This window comes from Thermobia domestica, unplaced genomic scaffold, assembly GCF_964235325.1.
Source record: "Thermobia domestica unplaced genomic scaffold, izTheDome1.hap1.1 HAP1_SCAFFOLD_514, whole genome shotgun sequence".
Taxonomy (NCBI): domain Eukaryota; kingdom Metazoa; phylum Arthropoda; class Insecta; order Zygentoma; family Lepismatidae; genus Thermobia; species Thermobia domestica.
In genome coordinates, this window is record NW_027656224.1 from 1 (window position 1) to 19,078 (window position 19,078).

At 35.8% G+C, this 19,078-nt stretch overlaps 1 protein-coding gene across 1 annotated transcript; it reads left to right on the forward strand.

Annotated features, from left to right (window-relative positions):
- Positions 1-460: 460 nt before the first annotated feature.
- On the forward strand, positions 461-17,520 carry LOC145676996 (synaptic vesicle glycoprotein 2B-like; the record flags this gene model as incomplete). Its single annotated transcript, XM_081747714.1, has 7 exons — positions 461-582; positions 1,907-2,145; positions 3,453-3,637; positions 5,683-5,945; positions 11,247-11,406; positions 13,636-13,763; positions 17,112-17,520. Coding segments are annotated over 7 exons (1,153 nt in total), but the record flags the coding sequence as incomplete, so codon positions are not given.
- Between the last annotated feature and the right edge of the window lie 1,558 nt (positions 17,521-19,078).

The following is a 19,078-nucleotide window of genomic DNA, read 5'->3' on the forward strand; positions in this document are numbered from 1 at the left end:
GGAAACAGATACTTACCCGTGAGTACATGCCTGGTGTGGTAGAAACAGTTACCTAATTATGTGGTTTTGTATTTTTAGAAAGATTGCATGATGTATACTTCTGGTACTTCTGGTACTGACTTTTTTTTCTTTCTTTCTGACAACTGTAATGCTTACATGAGAATTTCTCATGCTTTGTAAGCTAATGAAACAGGCAAATAAATGAAATGAAATGAAATGAAATTTCCTGGTATTATACATAAGTCATTAAAACCTTTATTGATGAATTAATGACAATTTTAAAATTACATATAAATATTACTGATAAGAAAATTGATACATATCAATGACTGAACATTATGTTAATTTAACTTCGTCTGACAATCAATGCATTTATTTCTAAAATCATGCCTTAAAAACTAGTGTTAAAGGAATATCCATAGAATCCCCATTAATAATTACGTTTAATCTTATTTTTCAGTGTGTCAGGAGCCACAAGCATTGTATTTCCATATTTGGGAGAATTTCAACCTGCAAGGCTCAAAAGTACAGTTCTATGTTGGTTGCAGATGTTTTGGACTGCAGGAATTATAGCTTTACCAGGTATTTATAATTTATATAAAGACTATGTAACAGAAAGAACAAATTCTGAAATAACTGTAATGTTATTGGAGAATCAAAGTGTATGGAAGATTCTGATTTTGACATTACTGTAATGATCATACAAATGGGAAATAGGAAATGAACTAGATAACTGGGCCTAACGAAGGATGTGATTTCAACCAAACACTACAGATCTCTCTACATGCAGATAGAAAGGATATCTACGAAGGGCAGTAAAAAGTCCCGAATGTAACTATTTATCACCACACTTTCAAAATAGGCTTCTTGAGAACACACACACTTGTTTCACCGCTACTGCCATTGCTGGAAACCACGCTGAAAATTCTGTTTTGAAATGTTCCGAAGTTCATCCGTTGCGTTGGTTTGGATGTCTTATACGGTGGCAAAATTTCTACCTTTGAGGTCCCTTTTGATCCTGGGAAAACGCCAGAAATCCGCTGTTGCTAAATCCGGTGAGTAGGTTGGCTGGTAGAGGGATGTTCGTTTCTGCGAGCCGTTTAGCCATCGTTCTTCGGAACATACCAAAACAGGACTTTAAGTACCCGGCTATCGAGGCAATCGCAAAGCGTATTTATTGCTCATGCGTACGCTTGGAACACGCTGACCATGTATTTAAATGTAGATGGGTAATCACAAACGCGAAAGCAATAAAAACGCGGAGAAAATGTCAGTTCGAGCGTATTTGGTGCATTTCTGAACATAGACCGCCTGCTGTTTGAAAGATTTCAAAAGGAAGGGAAAAAAAGGAAAGGCGTGTTGCCAGGCAAAGGGATTGCAGCAAGAAACAGCTGCTTGGAAGGTGGTTTGTGCAGAGTATTGGAACTCTGCTATTACACACCTGGACCTGGCAAAAAGACCCGGAAACCCTGACTGGCTCACAGTATGATTTACAACTCTGGTGAAAGTAAAATTACTGAATAGCCACCTTGGCCGCGTTCACTACAGGGGGTAACTCTTTCTCAAATAGCCGAAGACTAATCTTTGTTTCCAGCAATGGCAAAAGCGGTGTAACAAGTGTGTGTGTTCTCAACAAGCCTATCTTGAAGGTGATTAAGTGCCTATATTCTTTTAATATAGTTACAACGAAATTCCGGGAACTTTTTCATTGCCCTTCGTTTTAACCACCGGGATAGGTTATTTTTGCCTGTATTATTGTTATGAAAACACGTTCAATGTATCTTTTTAGGAGTTAAGTCATAGCTACATATTACGCTTATTTCGATTTGATAGTAATATTGAATTCATCAACCACTAGGGAGCATATGAAACTGTATCTACAACTTCTTTCTTAACTATTTTCCAGGTCTAGCATGGCTTGTTATTCCTCAAGATTGGAGTTACCAATCTGCGATTTTTATGTTCAAATCCTGGAATGCGTTTGTAGCTGTTTGTGCTGTTCCATCATTGGTGATTGCCGTGTGTCTTGCGTTCCTCCCAGAGACACCAAAGTTTCTGATGGACAGTGGACAATATTCAGCAGCTCTTATGGTCTTCAGGAGGATCTACAGTATTAATACGGGAAATCCTGCAGATTGGTATCCAGTAAGTTTTCTTATTTTCTTTAAGATTATTTTCTTAGTACTTTGATACAGATAGTTTTTTTTTTTTAAAAAAAGGTCCTTATTTTGTGCCTTGTGAACTTTGAGTTAATAACTATATTAACGCATCTTTTTATAACATATTTATCATGTTAAAAATGTGTAGTCTACTTCAAATATCTTCACTTGTAAGTCTCAACAAAGTATTTGTAACGTATAGGAACCACCATCTAAACTGTAACGATTATTAACTTATTATTCTTACGCGTTACATTTAGCTCACAGTTCGTGAAGATTTTTAAATATGTCAACACGATTAAATTACTCTAAATCAGACACGTCACTTATATCTCTGTTACTTTTTTATTATTCTTTTCAATAACTCACAATAATAATCTTCTTTTTCGGTCGTCATAGCAACCTTTAAACAACTATTTACTGTTACGGTAACTAGGAGTACAGTTTATACATTTAAAACCAACATAGATTTTCAGCTACTATGATTAAATCTTATTTCTTTATATTTTAGAATCAACAACATATTATCTCTTTTCTTCTTCTTCTTCTTCTTCTACTCAACAGATTGTGTACTTTTACGCACCGTTGCCCAAAATCAAGATACGAAAATTGAAGTATTTTATTGCATAGATATACAATACCGTTGTATATCTAACCTCCTGGACGAAGTTCAAAGAGCTTACATCGTAATTTCAAACTTTAAGTTAAGATGTTCCACGAAACGGGACATCTTAAAAAGAGTGTTTTGTTTCTTTAAGTATCTCTACAATTTTCGTCAGACGATATATGAACTATAAACTGTAAGCACCATATTGTTGTAACAAATTGTCACATATCCAAGCACTGGCAAAACAGTCCATTGCACAGAAAAATTATACGGTACATACATTAGTGTTGATTACCCGCTTTGCTGGGTTGAAATAAAAACTTTAAATACACAACTCCTTACGTCATGTGTTTGGTAAAAATGACAGTAAAAATTAAATATTATTATTGTGGGCTAAATTTGGATGTAACCGTCATCGGAACTACCACTCTTCATCTCAGCGACCCCTCCCCCTGATAATTGCTGAATATTATGAGTACGGAGAATATAATAAAGATTCAATGTATATTTATGTGTTAGTTACTCCTTCGTTGAAGATTCTAGTGGTTGAACTATAAAACCGTATAAAATCTTTCGACATTACGTGACTTTATAGTTCTGAACATTTAAACTTAATACATTGTATTGACTAGTTGAGTGGGAACTGAGAAAAAGAGTAATTTATATGTTATTATTATTTATTTTAGATTAAAAATCTCCAGAAGGACGTACCAGTCGACAAAAATTCAAATTTTGGACAATACAAAAAGCGTGAGAAGGCAGCATGTTCGTTGCTAGCAGATATTTGGACACAAAGCAAAGGGTTGTTCAAGTATCCAATGATAAAATGGACCGTACTTACATGCACAATACAATTTGGTCTGATGACAAGGTAAGATCACATAATTGAAATCTATTTATAAATAGTTTGAATTGTCCTAGAAATGGATTTTTTAAAATTAGATTACTCTTTGAAACACTACCTTTCGTTTCAAGAAATTTTGCCGCAATCGCTTACTCAGTTTCTATGATATGTATTTATAAACAGTAGAAAAAGTTTTGATCATTGAGTGGGATTCTCAGTAGTATATAAGAGTACTTCCGTAAGTGTCGCCTAAATGGCTCCACATCAGTTATTAAAATGGCGACCCTAACAGGATCATTTTGTGTCAGACCAAAGTCACTCTTACATTACTGTATTTACATTATAGGCAAGGTAGGTAACTCTCCATGACAATGTGGATGAAATTTTGTTTCGCTTTTTCAGCTGAAAGATAATTTCTTCGTAGAATGTTACTCTTCTGAAGTTATATTTTTTTTAAAGATTATGGAAAGTCTTTCAATAACCGATTATGAAGGTATTTTAGAGGAAATATAAATAGTGCAAGTTTTAAAACTGATGGTCATATGGTATGGATTTGAGCAGGAGCGTCATTTCAGATTTTGCTTGGGGGGGTAAGACCCCTTGATATAAGTAAAATTTCGCGTTTTTCACTGATTTACTATTACTCTATTGGTAAAATCTATATACATCTCAAACTCGGGTGGGGGGCAAATGCCCCTAAATGACGCCCCTCTATTTGAGGTACAATATTTCAGTTCAAGAAGGTTGGTTGATTCGAATCAAAATAAGCATCTTGTGTACCTGTATCTGTAAGGCATCGATTTGTGATTAACTTGCAATCCACTCTCTTTAGACTTTCATAGAGAAACGAATCAGGATCTCCTGCACCAATAGTAAAGCTCTCACTTTAGGCGCAGCTGTTTTACGAGTAGGTTCAAAACCAGCCCATGGAAACTACTGGAAGACGATATCACATTTTTAAGTTTTCTAAGAGATGTTTCCTATCCTTCCACACCAACTAATTTTGTCAGTCATTATTCATCAGTACTTATCACCTATCTGTTGTACGCGTATCCAGAGACGGAGTGGGTCGTTGGTCAAGTGAGTCAAGATTTCTGAGTGGGTCAGTGGTTCGTGGGCAACAAGATGTGACCCACTCTGACCCATTAACCTACTCTGCTCAGTGCATTGTAGACAGCATCTTCTGAACATTGGTGAATTTTCTACGTTTTGCTTGCAAGACCTACATTTTTTCTTCCTTTTTCGTTTGTTGCTATTTAGTTACCTGAGCTGAGTCTTGTAAGTGAAAATAGGTCTTCAGGTACTTTTGGGTATTTATAATTATACTAATTACAGTGGGACTTAATACCTGACTTTCGAGACAGTCGAATTTTACATTGTTTTATTTTTCCTTTACGTTGTTCTATTTTACCTTGATTTGAGGCTTTCAAATTTCATCCTGTTTTCCAGTGAAAAGTAACTAATTCAATAAGGACATAATTATAATGATAATTAAATTGAAATCCATCGTAATATGTATGACGCATGACAAATACTTTATCATTTTATACCTAAAGGTAGATCCACCGGTATTGTAACAGCGGTGCGTGAGCGATTGACCGCAGAAATGCTCAGTAGTAAAGCGCTTACCTCAGGCTATGCAAATTTGTGATGTTCATCATAATGTCAGTGGGTTTATTCTGTGTTCTTTAGTTTCCTTCTACAATATCATTCCATGAATTCTTTCATAATTATTCACTCTCATAAATTACCAATGTCCTTTAAACTTAAGCGTGTAATCGTGGAACATAAAATTGAATATTTCATTTTCATCCTTCCGAGTCGTGGGTTGGATTACATTTGAAGCTATATACGCAGTTTTATCTCAGAACGTAAGCCTTCAACCAAGCAATTGATATATTCTACTATTTGCTAATGTATTTTGTTCGAAAAGAAAGTTCACATAAAACCATGTGGAAAACGGATCTAATACTATAGGAGTGTAGAAACTTAAGACTTCTATAAGTTATGTCCTAAGAAACCATAAGATTTAACAAAAGCCAATGTGTTTAACACTGCTTTTCTTTTTCCAGCTATTATACACTGATGTTGTGGTTTCCTGAACTGTTTAAGCGATTTGACGCATTCTATCAACAATATCCAAACAGAACGGCTTCCGTGTGTGAGGTGGCTTCCATTGTGTTGAAGAATACAACTGACATTCGGGAGATGTTCTGCGCTGACAGCATTGAAAATTCTGTTTATCGCAACACACTTATTGTAGGATTAGCTTCGATACCTCCCAGTATTTGGCTTCCTTTATGTGTCAATAAGCTTGGCATAAAATTCTTCTTAGGTATGTATATTACTTGTAGTAATTGTAATCATTAGTACCACCCTCTTTCTTCTCCTACTACTACTAGTACCAGTACTAAGTTTATTCAATCAATGGCACGTCACTTGTTTCGAATTCGGAAGTATGCCCTCTTGGTTTTGATGTAAGAGTAATGCCCTTTGTCACACACCAATTACCTTCTTATTCTCCTCGTCTTTTTACTTCTTTTGACATCCATATAAGCAACAATGCTAATTTCAGGATGCTGCGGTGGATGTGTGCAGTGACGCGGAAGGACAAAATTAAGAATGAAGTGATCCTTGGAACAGTAAAGGTAAAAGGTAAAGGTAGTAGAAACTGCAAGATTGTAGACTGCGATCGTTTGAGTATGTAAGAAGACCTTTGGAATACGTAGTTTCATGAATGGATGTCATAGAAATGAATGAAGAAACTAGCCTGAGCCCTGCCAAAGAAGTGCATTAAGAACCATATGGTGCAGTAGGGTGTGACAGTGGATATGACACAAGATAGAAACAGGTGGAGGACAACGATCCAATATGTCGATCCCTGCTAACTGGGAGAAAAAGGCTTGGAAGAATTATTTCAGGAAGTGGTCTGGAAGAAAATTCTCCCTATCTTGCTATAAAATTCCCCAAGAAGACATATCTCTGTTGGTGCTCAACGTGGGTTTACTAGTGTATTCTGACACACAAAGGGAACATAATTCTAATGCTACCTTCCATTATCATTCGTGATGAGACGAGGTATAAAACCTTCTCCCGACTATTAATCACAAAAAGGGAAACATTCTTAAAAACTGGGAGAAAATCAATCACCCTCCTTCCTTCCCAGCCATAAGTTCAGATAACAACACGGGTATATTCCGTTAGCATTGTAAATTTTCAGGTACTAAGACCGTGTTTCCATTTTACATGAATCTTGTAGCTGTCATAAAAAAATCTTGCAACCAGATCTTTCTATTTACTGTTTACACATTACAACTTTCTGAAAGCAAGAAAGATATCTTCATCTCTAGTGAACACAGTGAACATCTCTAGTGTGAACGCAGCAATACACTCTAGTGAACAAATAGTGAACTTCCTCATTAAAAACGTGTACTTTGGCGCGCTTTCCCTTCCTATCCAAAAAAAAAAAAAAAATCCGTTGTCTCGGAAGCGGCGAAACGGCTGTTTTTTTCTTTCTCAGCGGGAGGGCGATAGCTGATAGCAAGCAAGACGACCCAGAAAGTTGCACATGGTTTAACTCCTTGCAAGATGGAAAAATAAATGTTGTATGTCCCTTTCAATACTATGTTTACATAGAGAAATATTATGGGGTTTCAAGATTTTTTTTATGACAGCTACATGATTCATGTAAAATGGAAACGCGGTCTAACATTTTTTGTACTGTGAAAGCACAGAAATAAAAAAAACAAACAAACAAACAACAACAACAACAACAACTACTACTACTACTACTACTACTACTACTACTACTCTTACTACAGCAACAACAACAACTACTACTACTACTCTCTTCTGATCGAAAACAAATGTGAATGAATAATAAGAGTGAAAAATATTGAAAAAATTCGAACAAAATAGGCTTTAAGCAAACAACAGGTCTGCCTTTGGCTTAAAGTATCTGAATCAACACTGCGGTCATCTATTCTCAACAACATGAACTTAAAGAATTTTAAATTTGATATATACGCATTTTTGACATCATTTGTAGGAGATGCTCTTAATTACAACGGATGCTTCAGGACAGTGATTCTCAACCGGTGTGTCGTACAGTAGAACGTTTGAGGTAAACGTGACAATGAAAGTGAAAAGTAAATGGAAATAATACAATATAGGTTTTAAAAAAGAGAGCATATAAAGTTTCCAAAGGCCTAAAACTATTTATTTTCAAGAGATGATCAAGCTAGAACACTAGTAATTAGTGAGAATCTGTCGCAGTCTTGCTAAACACGTATGTATATTAATGTTCCGCGGATACACTTAACAAAGGAGATTATGCCATACCCTGGCCCTAAAAAATCGAAAGAGACTGCTTTAGGATCCTCATGTATTAAACAGAACTACGTGAAAGAAAGATTTGGAATGATATATTCGGCTGAGTGAGAGTCCGAATTCAACGTTCTGTCAAATGTACGGCCAACAGCTAGGAAAGTGGAAGAATATGGATTAAAAAGAAAAGGAAACATACGATATTTGGTTTCGAATAGAATGAAGTTCCTCATAGCGTAATTACTGGTAAATGAATGACATTAAAATATTAAGGAACGGAACACTAAAAAGATCCAACGTCCACATTCATCATTCCGTCGAATGTACCGTCAATAGCTCAAAGGATTGAAAAAAAAAATCTTGAAACACATTTGTGCAGCCAAAGTGAAGCATAAAATCCCGACCTCTGAAGATATGAAGCCTCAGTCGTGTATTTGAGGAATAACTGTGAGGTCGTGTTTCGATAGATGTTACATTAGGGAACTATAACTTACGTGTTATGCTCGGATGCTCGAATGATATATAATATCGGTGTATTATTTAAAAATATTTAACGAACTATGATAATTACAATCACAACTACACCATTATTTGGGTCTTCGTTCCAAGGGTAATAACATTACATGTTTCCTTCAGCATGTGTCCCATCAATGGTCTTTGCCTGATTTCTACTTATCTACGGTTACACGGAATGCTTCTCCCAGAAGTGGTACCATGACCACTGACGCTGCATGACAAATTCGATCTTTTGAGGTTTTCAAAGGTATTGATGTACGTGTATGTGATATGTTGTAGACGTGTAGTGTGTTAAGTCCTCTAACAAAAATGGGGTAAAGTTGAGTGACCGCACTGCTCATGATTTCTCAAGCTATCCAGCAATTTGAAAACACTTAGTTGAAATAATCCCGTACAGTGTAATGGAGAGGAGCACCATCCTGCTGAAACAACCGTGTTAAGGATATCATGTTCAAGTTGAGGTTACATGAATTCTGTTAGAATATTCAGATAACGCAGTTTCTTGACCAATGGTTCATAAACTTTTCTCTTTGTGGTACCCACTTTAAGTTGACTTTGGAACTATCTCATACGCGTTCAATAAAGTCCGCTTAAAGTTTGTCGCTCCAAATGCAATAATTTTGCTGGTTGACATGTCTATTTAAATGTAGGATAGATTTATCGGCAAAAAGCACATGTCTTATTAATTCGTCGGATCAGTGCACATTCACACACATTCCTCACAACCCTCATTGTACAGGTGATGTACGTAACTCACTATGGATTTGTAGATGACTAGTTTTCGCGGAGAGAACGTACAGATTTAAAACTGCATTCAGTTGATTCACGTGCTACTTCCACATCTGCTCCGGATCTCTCGTTGCTCATCAGTAGAGACCGGATGTTAGGCAAAATGCCTATTCTTTAATATTAAAGATATGATCAAAAATAACGTTTTAAAGTTTATATGGGGGGTTGTAGTTTCGATTTAAGCCAATTTTATTTTGCCTATTTCGACCTTTACTGCCTAAATAATTGCTTTAGTGCCTAATGTTGCCTATTCTATGCATTTTCTTCAAATTAAGCCTTCATTGGGAAAAATGTGATTTATATAACATAAATAATACACACATATATGTGTATATTAGGTGTTTGTAAACACAAGCATGTGGTACGTTGCACATACTTCGGGAAGTGATTAGTGATATCAAAAGAAGACAAACAGTCCTCGTGTATTTTGTCTAATTCCGTGTCATGTATAAGTGGCAGAGTGCCAACTTGGAATCGAAAATCGAATTCTGACAATTGGTACGAAACCGAAAGATGTGCGCATACTTCGAGAGGTGATTCGTGACATGAAAAGAAGACAAAAAGTCCTCTTGAATGTCACGAATCTCCCGAAGTATGTGCACACCTTTATGTCTCGTTCCAATTGTCAGGTTTTGATTTTGGATTCCAAGTTCGCCCCCTTGTCACTCCTACACGACGTCTAATTCGACAACATGCAAAAGTACTTTTTGTCTTCTTTTGATGTCATGAATCACCTCTTAACGTATGTGCAGATCTTTCAGGTTCTCCCAGTATATATGGAAAGCATAACAAGCTTCGTTTTTATATATACAATAAAAGAAGATATTAACAAAGAAGTATGTTTCTATATTCTTTGAATATTATCTATGACTTGAATCTATTTTTTAATTATATTGAGTATTTATCTTAATTATTTCGAGTTACATTTTAGTGCCTATTTTTTTACATTTTTAGTACCTATTTGCCTGTCTATTTTCCAGGTTTTTAGTGCCTAAACATCCGGTCTCTACTCATCAGTAACCATACCAGTCCGTTTGAACTTACTAGTTTCCATATCGTCTTATTCTTAGATCTGATATTACTTGACAGGAAATTACGTTGCAGCTCTACGTACAAAACACATGTAGGCAGACATTGCTTAGGGGCATCATATTAAGCAGTGGCCAACATTGCGCGTAGTGATCGCCTTGCAACGAAGAAAAAAGACCTATAGAAAATAGCACGTTCACCAGACAACCATTGTGACTGATGACAACCTTCAGAAAACACAAAGAAGTTAGTTCTTCACACAGCCAGTGAATAAAAGTCCAATTACTTAGTGAAATACATAATATATCCATTATTACATAGTATATTTGGCTTATGTTTCTCCTGCTGGTGGATAGGACGTGGACTCTGGCCAGTACAGTAATTTGATTTAAACTTATTATATTTCTTAGGAGTCTTCATCCCGGCGAAATTAAAGTACCGCTAATTTTACAGTAATTATGTGATATCTTCAAATAGATAAAAGATAATTGAAATATATAACAAGAGCGCCCTAGACAATATTATTTTGCGTGAGGTACTGTTATCACAAGTCACCTAGTGGCTTTCCGTTTTCAGCTGTTTAGAAACGCGAAAATAAATGCCGATTTTCAAAATGGCTCGAAATCGAAAGCAGATAAGTGAGTCGTGATAACGGTTTCTCATGTAAAATAATATTGTCTAGGGCGCTCTTGTTCCACATATCGATTATCTTTTATCTATTTGAAGATATCACATAATTATTGTAAAATTAGCGGTATTTTAATTTCGCCGGGATGAAGACTCTTAAGGAAGAGGTTTTTCAGGTATAGTAGGTAATATGCTCTCGAATGATACTCCAATCGTATTCTAACATTTTTTTAAAAATATTTGGTATACACTATATAAATAACTCGAGAGAAGATGGCCTTATTTGTTTTTAATATGCTAAGACTGTGCTGAAGATGTAGTTTAATGATTTTTTTTGCTTGTTTTTCAGTATTAAGTTATATTATATCTGGTGCTTGTGCCTTCGGAATGTATTTCGTCGAAAATGCCGACCAAAATCTTGTTCTCTCCTGCATATTTGGGGCATTTACCAATCTCTCTTCCAGTACCATTTACTGTATTATGGTCGACATATTTCCAACAAGTCTCAGGTAAGGACATATTTTTCATTTATTAGCTATTGTTACAAGTAGCGTATGTGGGTAACTGTTATAATTGTGTGTCACTTGTAGGAGTATCTGTGTCACTTGTAGAAGTATCTGTGTCACTTATAGAAGTATCTGTGTCACTTATAGAAGTATCTGTGTCACTTATAGGAGTATCCGTGTCACTTTTAGGAGTATCTGTGTCACTTGTAGGAGTATCTGTGTCACTTGTAGAAGTATCTGCCACAGTTAGAAGCATCTGTGTCACCGTAAGAAGCTGTTAGACAGACAATAATACAATCTGCTAGTGTATCTTTTTCACGAATTATAAATGTTTTGAGTTTTCAGATCAAGCAAAATGGTCAATGACAATCAATAGTGATATGTAAAATTGAGTCTCTGTGAATAGATAGCAAAGCAAGTTCATTCAACATATTTTATCTCTTTTTGTTCTTCAAATATGTTTTAATTAGTCTCAGTTTCGAAAAGTTTTGTTCAACCGAAGCTGTAGAGACAGGAAGCACAGCCAGTATTTCAAGTAGTATTTTTATATTTAGAAGAGAATAATGTTGCGACGAGACGAGCATTCTGGTTGTATCGTTTCGTCTCCTTCAAAACATCTCGTTTCGTTTCGAAAAGATATGCTCGTCTCGTCTCAAACAGTTCTGTCTCGTCTCGTGCAAATCATGTCTCATTTCGTGTTTTGTCTTGAAAAGATTTGCTCGTCTCTTCTTGTGTCTCTTCTCGAATGGTTCTGTTAGTCTCGTGGCAACATTAGGTTTTGGTTCTATTTGGGTGTTTCCGCACTTTTGGACCACCCTGTATACTGAGCATTATAAAATATATCGTATATTAATAAAATATGTTTTATTAATGGTTAGGATCATTATTTTGAGTTTATTTAATATTTGAATACTCTTAGTCCTAATATCTTAATGGACTCTACGTTCTTGTTGTCTCCCTAGCCTCGGTGCATAATTGTGGGAAGTTACTAATATATATATATATATATATATATATATATATATATATATATATATATATATATATATATATATTAGAAACACGCTTGTCCTAAAAGGAAATGGAATTGAGTGGTTGAACGGTAACTTTTGACGAAATTCTATGTAATGACTAGCTTAGTTCTAATTTAGGGCCTATATTATGCTTGGCATGAAATAATTACATGTGAATTTTATATAAATAAGGAGACACGGTGGTGGTTCAATAGTAAAGCGTTCACGTATGGTGCGTGGGGTCAATGGTTCGGTTCCATCTCCCGCCAAGTGGGCTTTGTGATGGACAAACACCGTGTTCGTTGGTTTTCTCAGGATTTTCCCGTTTCGTCCTACTTTCTTCATTCCACCGTTTCATTCATTTCTCATCATTATAGTGTTCTGTAGCTTAGCAGGCATAACTATGAGAGGTAAAACTGAAAGATTTCATTTCGTTTCATATGTAAGTAATTACAAACTTATTTTCATTTAAGTGAGTGTTAGTTGTGCTTCATGTAGATTAGCGATAAAGCTTCATGTAGATTAGCGGACGTATATACAGGGTGGTCCGGAAGTGGGATTACCCCCCTTTAGTTTCAACAGTATAGTGTTATTTATGGTAGAATGTTATGATAGAACACAATTACCTTGAAGTCTTAAAAGTCTTAAGAGTCATAAACATCGGTATGATCACTATCCATGTCGTAACGCATCTGAATTCTGCGCCAAGTTCTGGCAGATGTTCTGCGGAAATACTCCGGAGTTACGAGGGTGAAGACATGTTCCACAGCTGCTCGTAATTCCTGCGTTGTGTGATATCGAGCGTTTCTTACTTGTTGCTTTATGAAACCTCAGAGAGCATTGTCTTGTGTCGTCAGATCGGGACTTCTTGGAGGCCAGGCAAAGGTAACTATTGAAGATGCACAATCTCTTCCAATCCAGCGGCCAGGAAACGTCTGATTCAGGTAATTGCGCACGTGAATCGCGAAGTATACGCTGGTGCTCCATCCTGCTGTATCACAACGGTGTCTTTGATACCATTTTCTTCCAGTTGAGGCCCCAATCACCACTAAGCATCTCCAGGTAAGAGTGCCCATTAACATTGGCTTCGAAGAAATACAATTAGGGGTACGCTGTATATACACAAACATCTGATATTACAGGAACTTGAGCTTGACGAATTTCTGAGTACGCTACTACTAGTATATACGTACTATGTTCATATTGCACTTTGTTTCAGGGTAATGGCAGTGGCACTTTCTCTGATCTTTGGACGAGGTGGAGCGTTACTAGGGAACGTGGTATTTGGTTTCCTCATTGACTTAAATTGCATCGTCCCTATGTTTTTATTTGGAGCCATGCTTATAGGTAAGTTGAATAAGAACGAATTCATGATATTAATGCAACCAAGCTTCTTGTAATTAATAATTGTCAAATTTATAAAATATGCAGAGGGACACAAGACTGAAGACAAAATATTTTCAAAACCATATTAAGCAAAAGAAACAAATTCAGAAAGGAAGATATGAGGAATTCCTTTATCCATATGATATCCAGGCAGGGGCGTACGGTGGCTCAGTAATAAAGTCTGGTGTGTGAAGTCCCTCGTTCGATTCTCGGCCAAGTAAGTTTGTGGTGGACAGCATCGTGACCGTGGGTTTTCTCGAGCTACTCTCGTGTCCTCCACTTTCTCATTCCACCAATTCTTCCATCATCATTAGCTTGTCTTTATCATTGTTTACCTTAGCCTAAAGGGCATAAAATCGTCGGACGTCAAACTGAGAGATTTCATTTCATTTTTTAAATCCAGGCAATATCATTGTCCATATGCCATACTTCCACTGGGAGATCCCGTGATCAGTCCATAGTGTATCAGTACCATTATTATTTGGCTTTCTAGACATCAGTTCACTGCCTTTAACTGCTTCTTCAATTCTCTCAATTCTGGTCTTCACCAAAACGCAAATTTGGGTTTGCACTAAAAGCATATCAGCTAGGTTTTCTTTTCCTTTTGACAATTTTGTTGGATAAATAAAACAGACATCAAAATCGAGAAGTGGTGAAGAGTAAGAAAAATGCCAGAATGTTTTTTTTTTTTTTTTTAAATAATCATAATAACGTATTAAACTTGATGATCATAACTGTAAATATTTTTTCCAAGCCTAAACTACACTTTCAAACGAAGTAATCGAAAAAAAAAAAAAAGACCTCTGTGGGCTCATTTCACATCAGTTTACGTCAATGCAACTAAAATTGTTTTAGTTTGCAATATTTGATATCACATACACAGCCTAATGATTTTTTGAGATTAAATCAGTGACGCAAATTTTCATTTTAGAATTATCTATCCTCCACATTTTTTTTCCTTGACAGACTCATCACTAATCGTTACCCATGAACACTTTGCGAAGACTGGTTTGAAATGAGGCCTGATATAAGAGTACTCACGCAACAATTTTTATAGAGCGAATTTCACTAAGGACATATAATTTGAAGTACTCACCAACTACCTCTGTAAAACCTGTTGCAGAAGTACCGCAAGATTCTGAAACATGGATATTTGGATAGGGCACATACTAGTTCTTAAATGAAGTCTTGACGCGACTAGGATAGGTCCCATAGTATTGGAGCTATGGACCTTTAAAAGTTAATTTTTTCATGTTTTCGGCAGCCTATAACACCGAAAGGAAGCATTTGTGCATCCAGGTTGGTCTATACTTTTTGTTTTATTTTGGTGTCAGGAATCACCTCCCAAACGTTGTCGGTGTTGTTTTGAAACACCCTGTATACACGGTATATAGTAAATTTTGGGACGAAATGGCGTTAGTAGACCATATCCCAAATTTTAGGTTATGAGTCGCAGCAAGTTAGACAACATTTGACAGCTGAAGCTCTCAGGTGTGTTGCGTCCGAATTAAGAATCAAAAAATGTCAGTTAACAAATATTCATCACCAGGACAACAATTCGTACGCGCTGATGCTCCGCCAAAGGAGTGTCACAATACACCTGTAGGTATACGGAAAGAGCCAAAAATAGAATTACACTTTTTATAATTGTGCAGTGCATAACACATTTATCAGGGGTGCCCACAAGGGGGGGGGCTATGACGCAAACTGCGTCATTGAAATATTTGGGGGGGGGGTAAAAATCTATATAAATATGTTTGAGAGGATGTAAAAACTAATCGAAAAGATTTGTTTTTCATGGAAGAACACCTACGGATAGGCAATTGAGGGGGGTGCGTCATGGACATGAGGGGGGTGGGCACCACTGCATTTATAGATATTTGTTACAATCATATTTGTTGAGTACTGTTTATGTATATTCACTTAATACTTTATTTTTTTTAATACAGTGTAATCTCCTACATAAGTGCTCAAACTGATCTTCAACATTGCAGCATACTTTGAACATTTCCACATCATGGCGTACAATACGTCACAAAATCTTATCTGCATCAGTTTCAATGTATGTTTTCCACTGTATGGGGATTTCTCTCGTAAAAGTTGTTTCTTCCTACACCCCTCAAAAGAAACCCATTGGTGTTAGGTAAAGTGAACGTAGTGTCCATTTGATGCTGCTACTTCCGAACCAACGCTGTAGAAAGATCTGGTTAAGGTAGATTTTTTTTATTGCTAAAGCATAATGGAGAGATGCTCTGTCCTGGTGAAAAGAACAGTTCGGAGAAGTTAACTCTAGTACTGAGTTATGGCACTGCCTCGTCACGAAACATTTGTAGACAATTTGCCCAATCCACAGTTTCATCAAAGAAAACTGATTCGACAACGCCTTCACTGGACATTGCACACCACACTATGATGTTAGGCTGGTTCACTTAGGAAATGATGGTAACACAAGGATTATTAATTGCACAGCACACGCACTTGTGCCTGTTCACGTGGTCTGACAATTTGAAGCACGTACGATCTTATCAAAAAGTTCTTGCTCCAAACTTGGTCACGCATCAGTTCGCAGAACTGCAAACGGCAATTAGGATCGCCTTTGAAGGGATCATGTACAGCAGCCGTAAGCGATAGCAGGACGTGGGTATACTGTATATGTTTTTGAACTGTTGACAAACGTTAGTCACTTTCATCTGATAATCTCCAGTCATAGAATTCATAATAAAAATCTAAACCGACATATGAGGAAATAGCTTGTAACATTTCTAAAACGTAGATCAACGTTACAGAATACCTATTTGGAATTCCTGTTTGAAAAAAAAATCTAAAATGTGAACTAATGCTGAAACAACTATGAGGCTACTTTTGACCCACTTAGTACCTATATAAGTACCAGGCCCGCAATCAGACACAAAAGTTTGGGGGACCATGAATAAGATAGGGGGGCCAAGTCATTAAAAATTCTCTTACAAATATCTAAATTGTGATTTTTGTATTAATAATAGCATTTTGTATTGAGGTCTGGAGGGGCCATGAAAAGTTTAGGGGGGGCCTGGCCCCCCTCTAGTTGCCGGCCTGATAAGTACTAATTATACACTATAGGCTCAGTAATATGCGTACATAGTGTAAATTACAGTTGGCAAACTCCAATCTACTAAGAAACATAAAACGTATCATTGATTGTTATGTCAATTAAGGAACCAATAAAAATTATTATGTTCACATTGTAAATGTTACACAATTACAAAAAAGAATATTGTTTTACCATCAAGAGAATAACTAACATATATACTTTGTTTTCCATCTTTACAGGAAGTGGTATTCTGTGCTTGGTATTCCCAAATTCAAAAAATTATTCGGCAAGTTGACAACAACGAATTTGAAACGTACAAATAAACTCTGTGATAAGACTAATATATATAAATATGTATGCTCGAGCAAAGTAGCTCGACAAAGAACGAAACAAAAATGTGGAATTAAAAATCCACATGCAATATATATATATTTTAAAAGACTATATGTATACATTATACAAGAGTGCTTATGTATGAACAATTAATCCTAGTAATATATGTGTCTTATGTATATATATATTTTTACATAAACTACTACGATAGAGTGTAAAATGCTGTTTTTGATTGTTTTTATGTTGTCAGCATTATTATTATTATTAGGTCTGTAACTGTATCTAATAAGGAAAAAATAAAACCTGAAAACTGTACTGCTTTTTTTTATTTAGTGAATGGATGAATTATGAACACTTTCAAATTCATAAAATGAGGGATGTAATCGAAAAAGTTTATTAACCTACAGAACGAAATGAAAGCAGGGGTGTCCACAGGCAGGTTTTAGCGCGCAGGTTGTGAGCATGGGATTTTTGGAGTGATATAGCTACTGTAACTGTTTCATTGGAAATGGCACAATCCAACTTTAATTATATCTAATGATGTTTTGAACTTTTTTATATACAAAAAGTTCCGAAATTCAAAAAAATTTCGTTTACAAAGCAAGTTATCTTGGCTGTGTGACAGCCAACTCCGGATTCCTCTATTTTTTTTTTTTTGAGCGAGAGATGCGCTAGGTTTTCTCAGGATACTCCTGTTTCCTCCAAGATTCTCATTCCACCAATTATTCCATCATTTGTCGTCTCCCTTAGCCTAAAGGGCACAGTCGTGGGAGGTTCAACTGAAAGATTTCATTTTATTTTCGAAAACTCAGCATAAGTTCTTACAAGTCTCATTTTCTTCATTTTCTTCAATTCGATTAGATCTATTACACTATGCAACACTCATTTTGTCCTTGTCTTATAATAGTGATTAACTGTATTGTTACCTTGAAAGTAACTAAAAATAGTGTAATTTTTCCATGAAACTTCGCTTATGTAAGTAGTAGCATCGAAAATATGGAATTTGTCCCATATTAATTAATTTATATGCGCATCTTAAAATTTTTGTTGCGTTAAGTTGCATTTAAATTCGATTGAAGAACCTGCCAACATTGAGAGATTCGCGATAGAATTAACATGCATTGGGCAGTGTGTTTCAAGCAGTGATGAAAATTTTCCGATTCATAAAAACATACTCCACTTATTCCTACATCGTTGTTTAGCCGTGATGTGAGATGGAAAATTTTCTTCTATATTTTTCCGGAAAATTTTTCGTTCTTAACAAATATCAGTGATCAAGTAACAATTCCTCAGTATTCATAAAATTTATTGAAATCCTGTATAGAAATGTTAAAAAGTGAAAGATCGTTTAAAGAAACTGAAAATTTTCATCGCTCACAGTTTTCAGTACTATGTAGGAACAACTTAAACAATTTTTCATGAATCGAAATATTTTCTGTCTAATACGGAAAAATTGAAGAACTTTTTATTAGTCGGAAAATTTTAATCATTTTGAAGCAAAAAGTAAAACAACTTTTTGTGAATCGGAAAGTTTTATTGCTCTGTAGAAACAAGTGAAAGGAATTTTCATGAATCGGAAAATTTTCATCACGACGTAGAAACAAATGAAAAAAACTTTTCATAATCCGGACAATTTCGGATATTATGTATAGTGATGTTGGGTGGAAAATTTTCCACTATATTTAACTTCACATTCAGCTATAAAATTAAATTCCTGTACAGGAAAGTTAGTCAGCGACAAATTATAATTTTCCAATTAGCTTTTGGAAACCAGAAAATTTTATAGTTGGGAAGTAAAAATATACAGTGTTTTTTTCCCTCTCTCTCTCCGTGTATGTGTGTGTGTGTAAAGTGCAGGGAACATACATCGAGT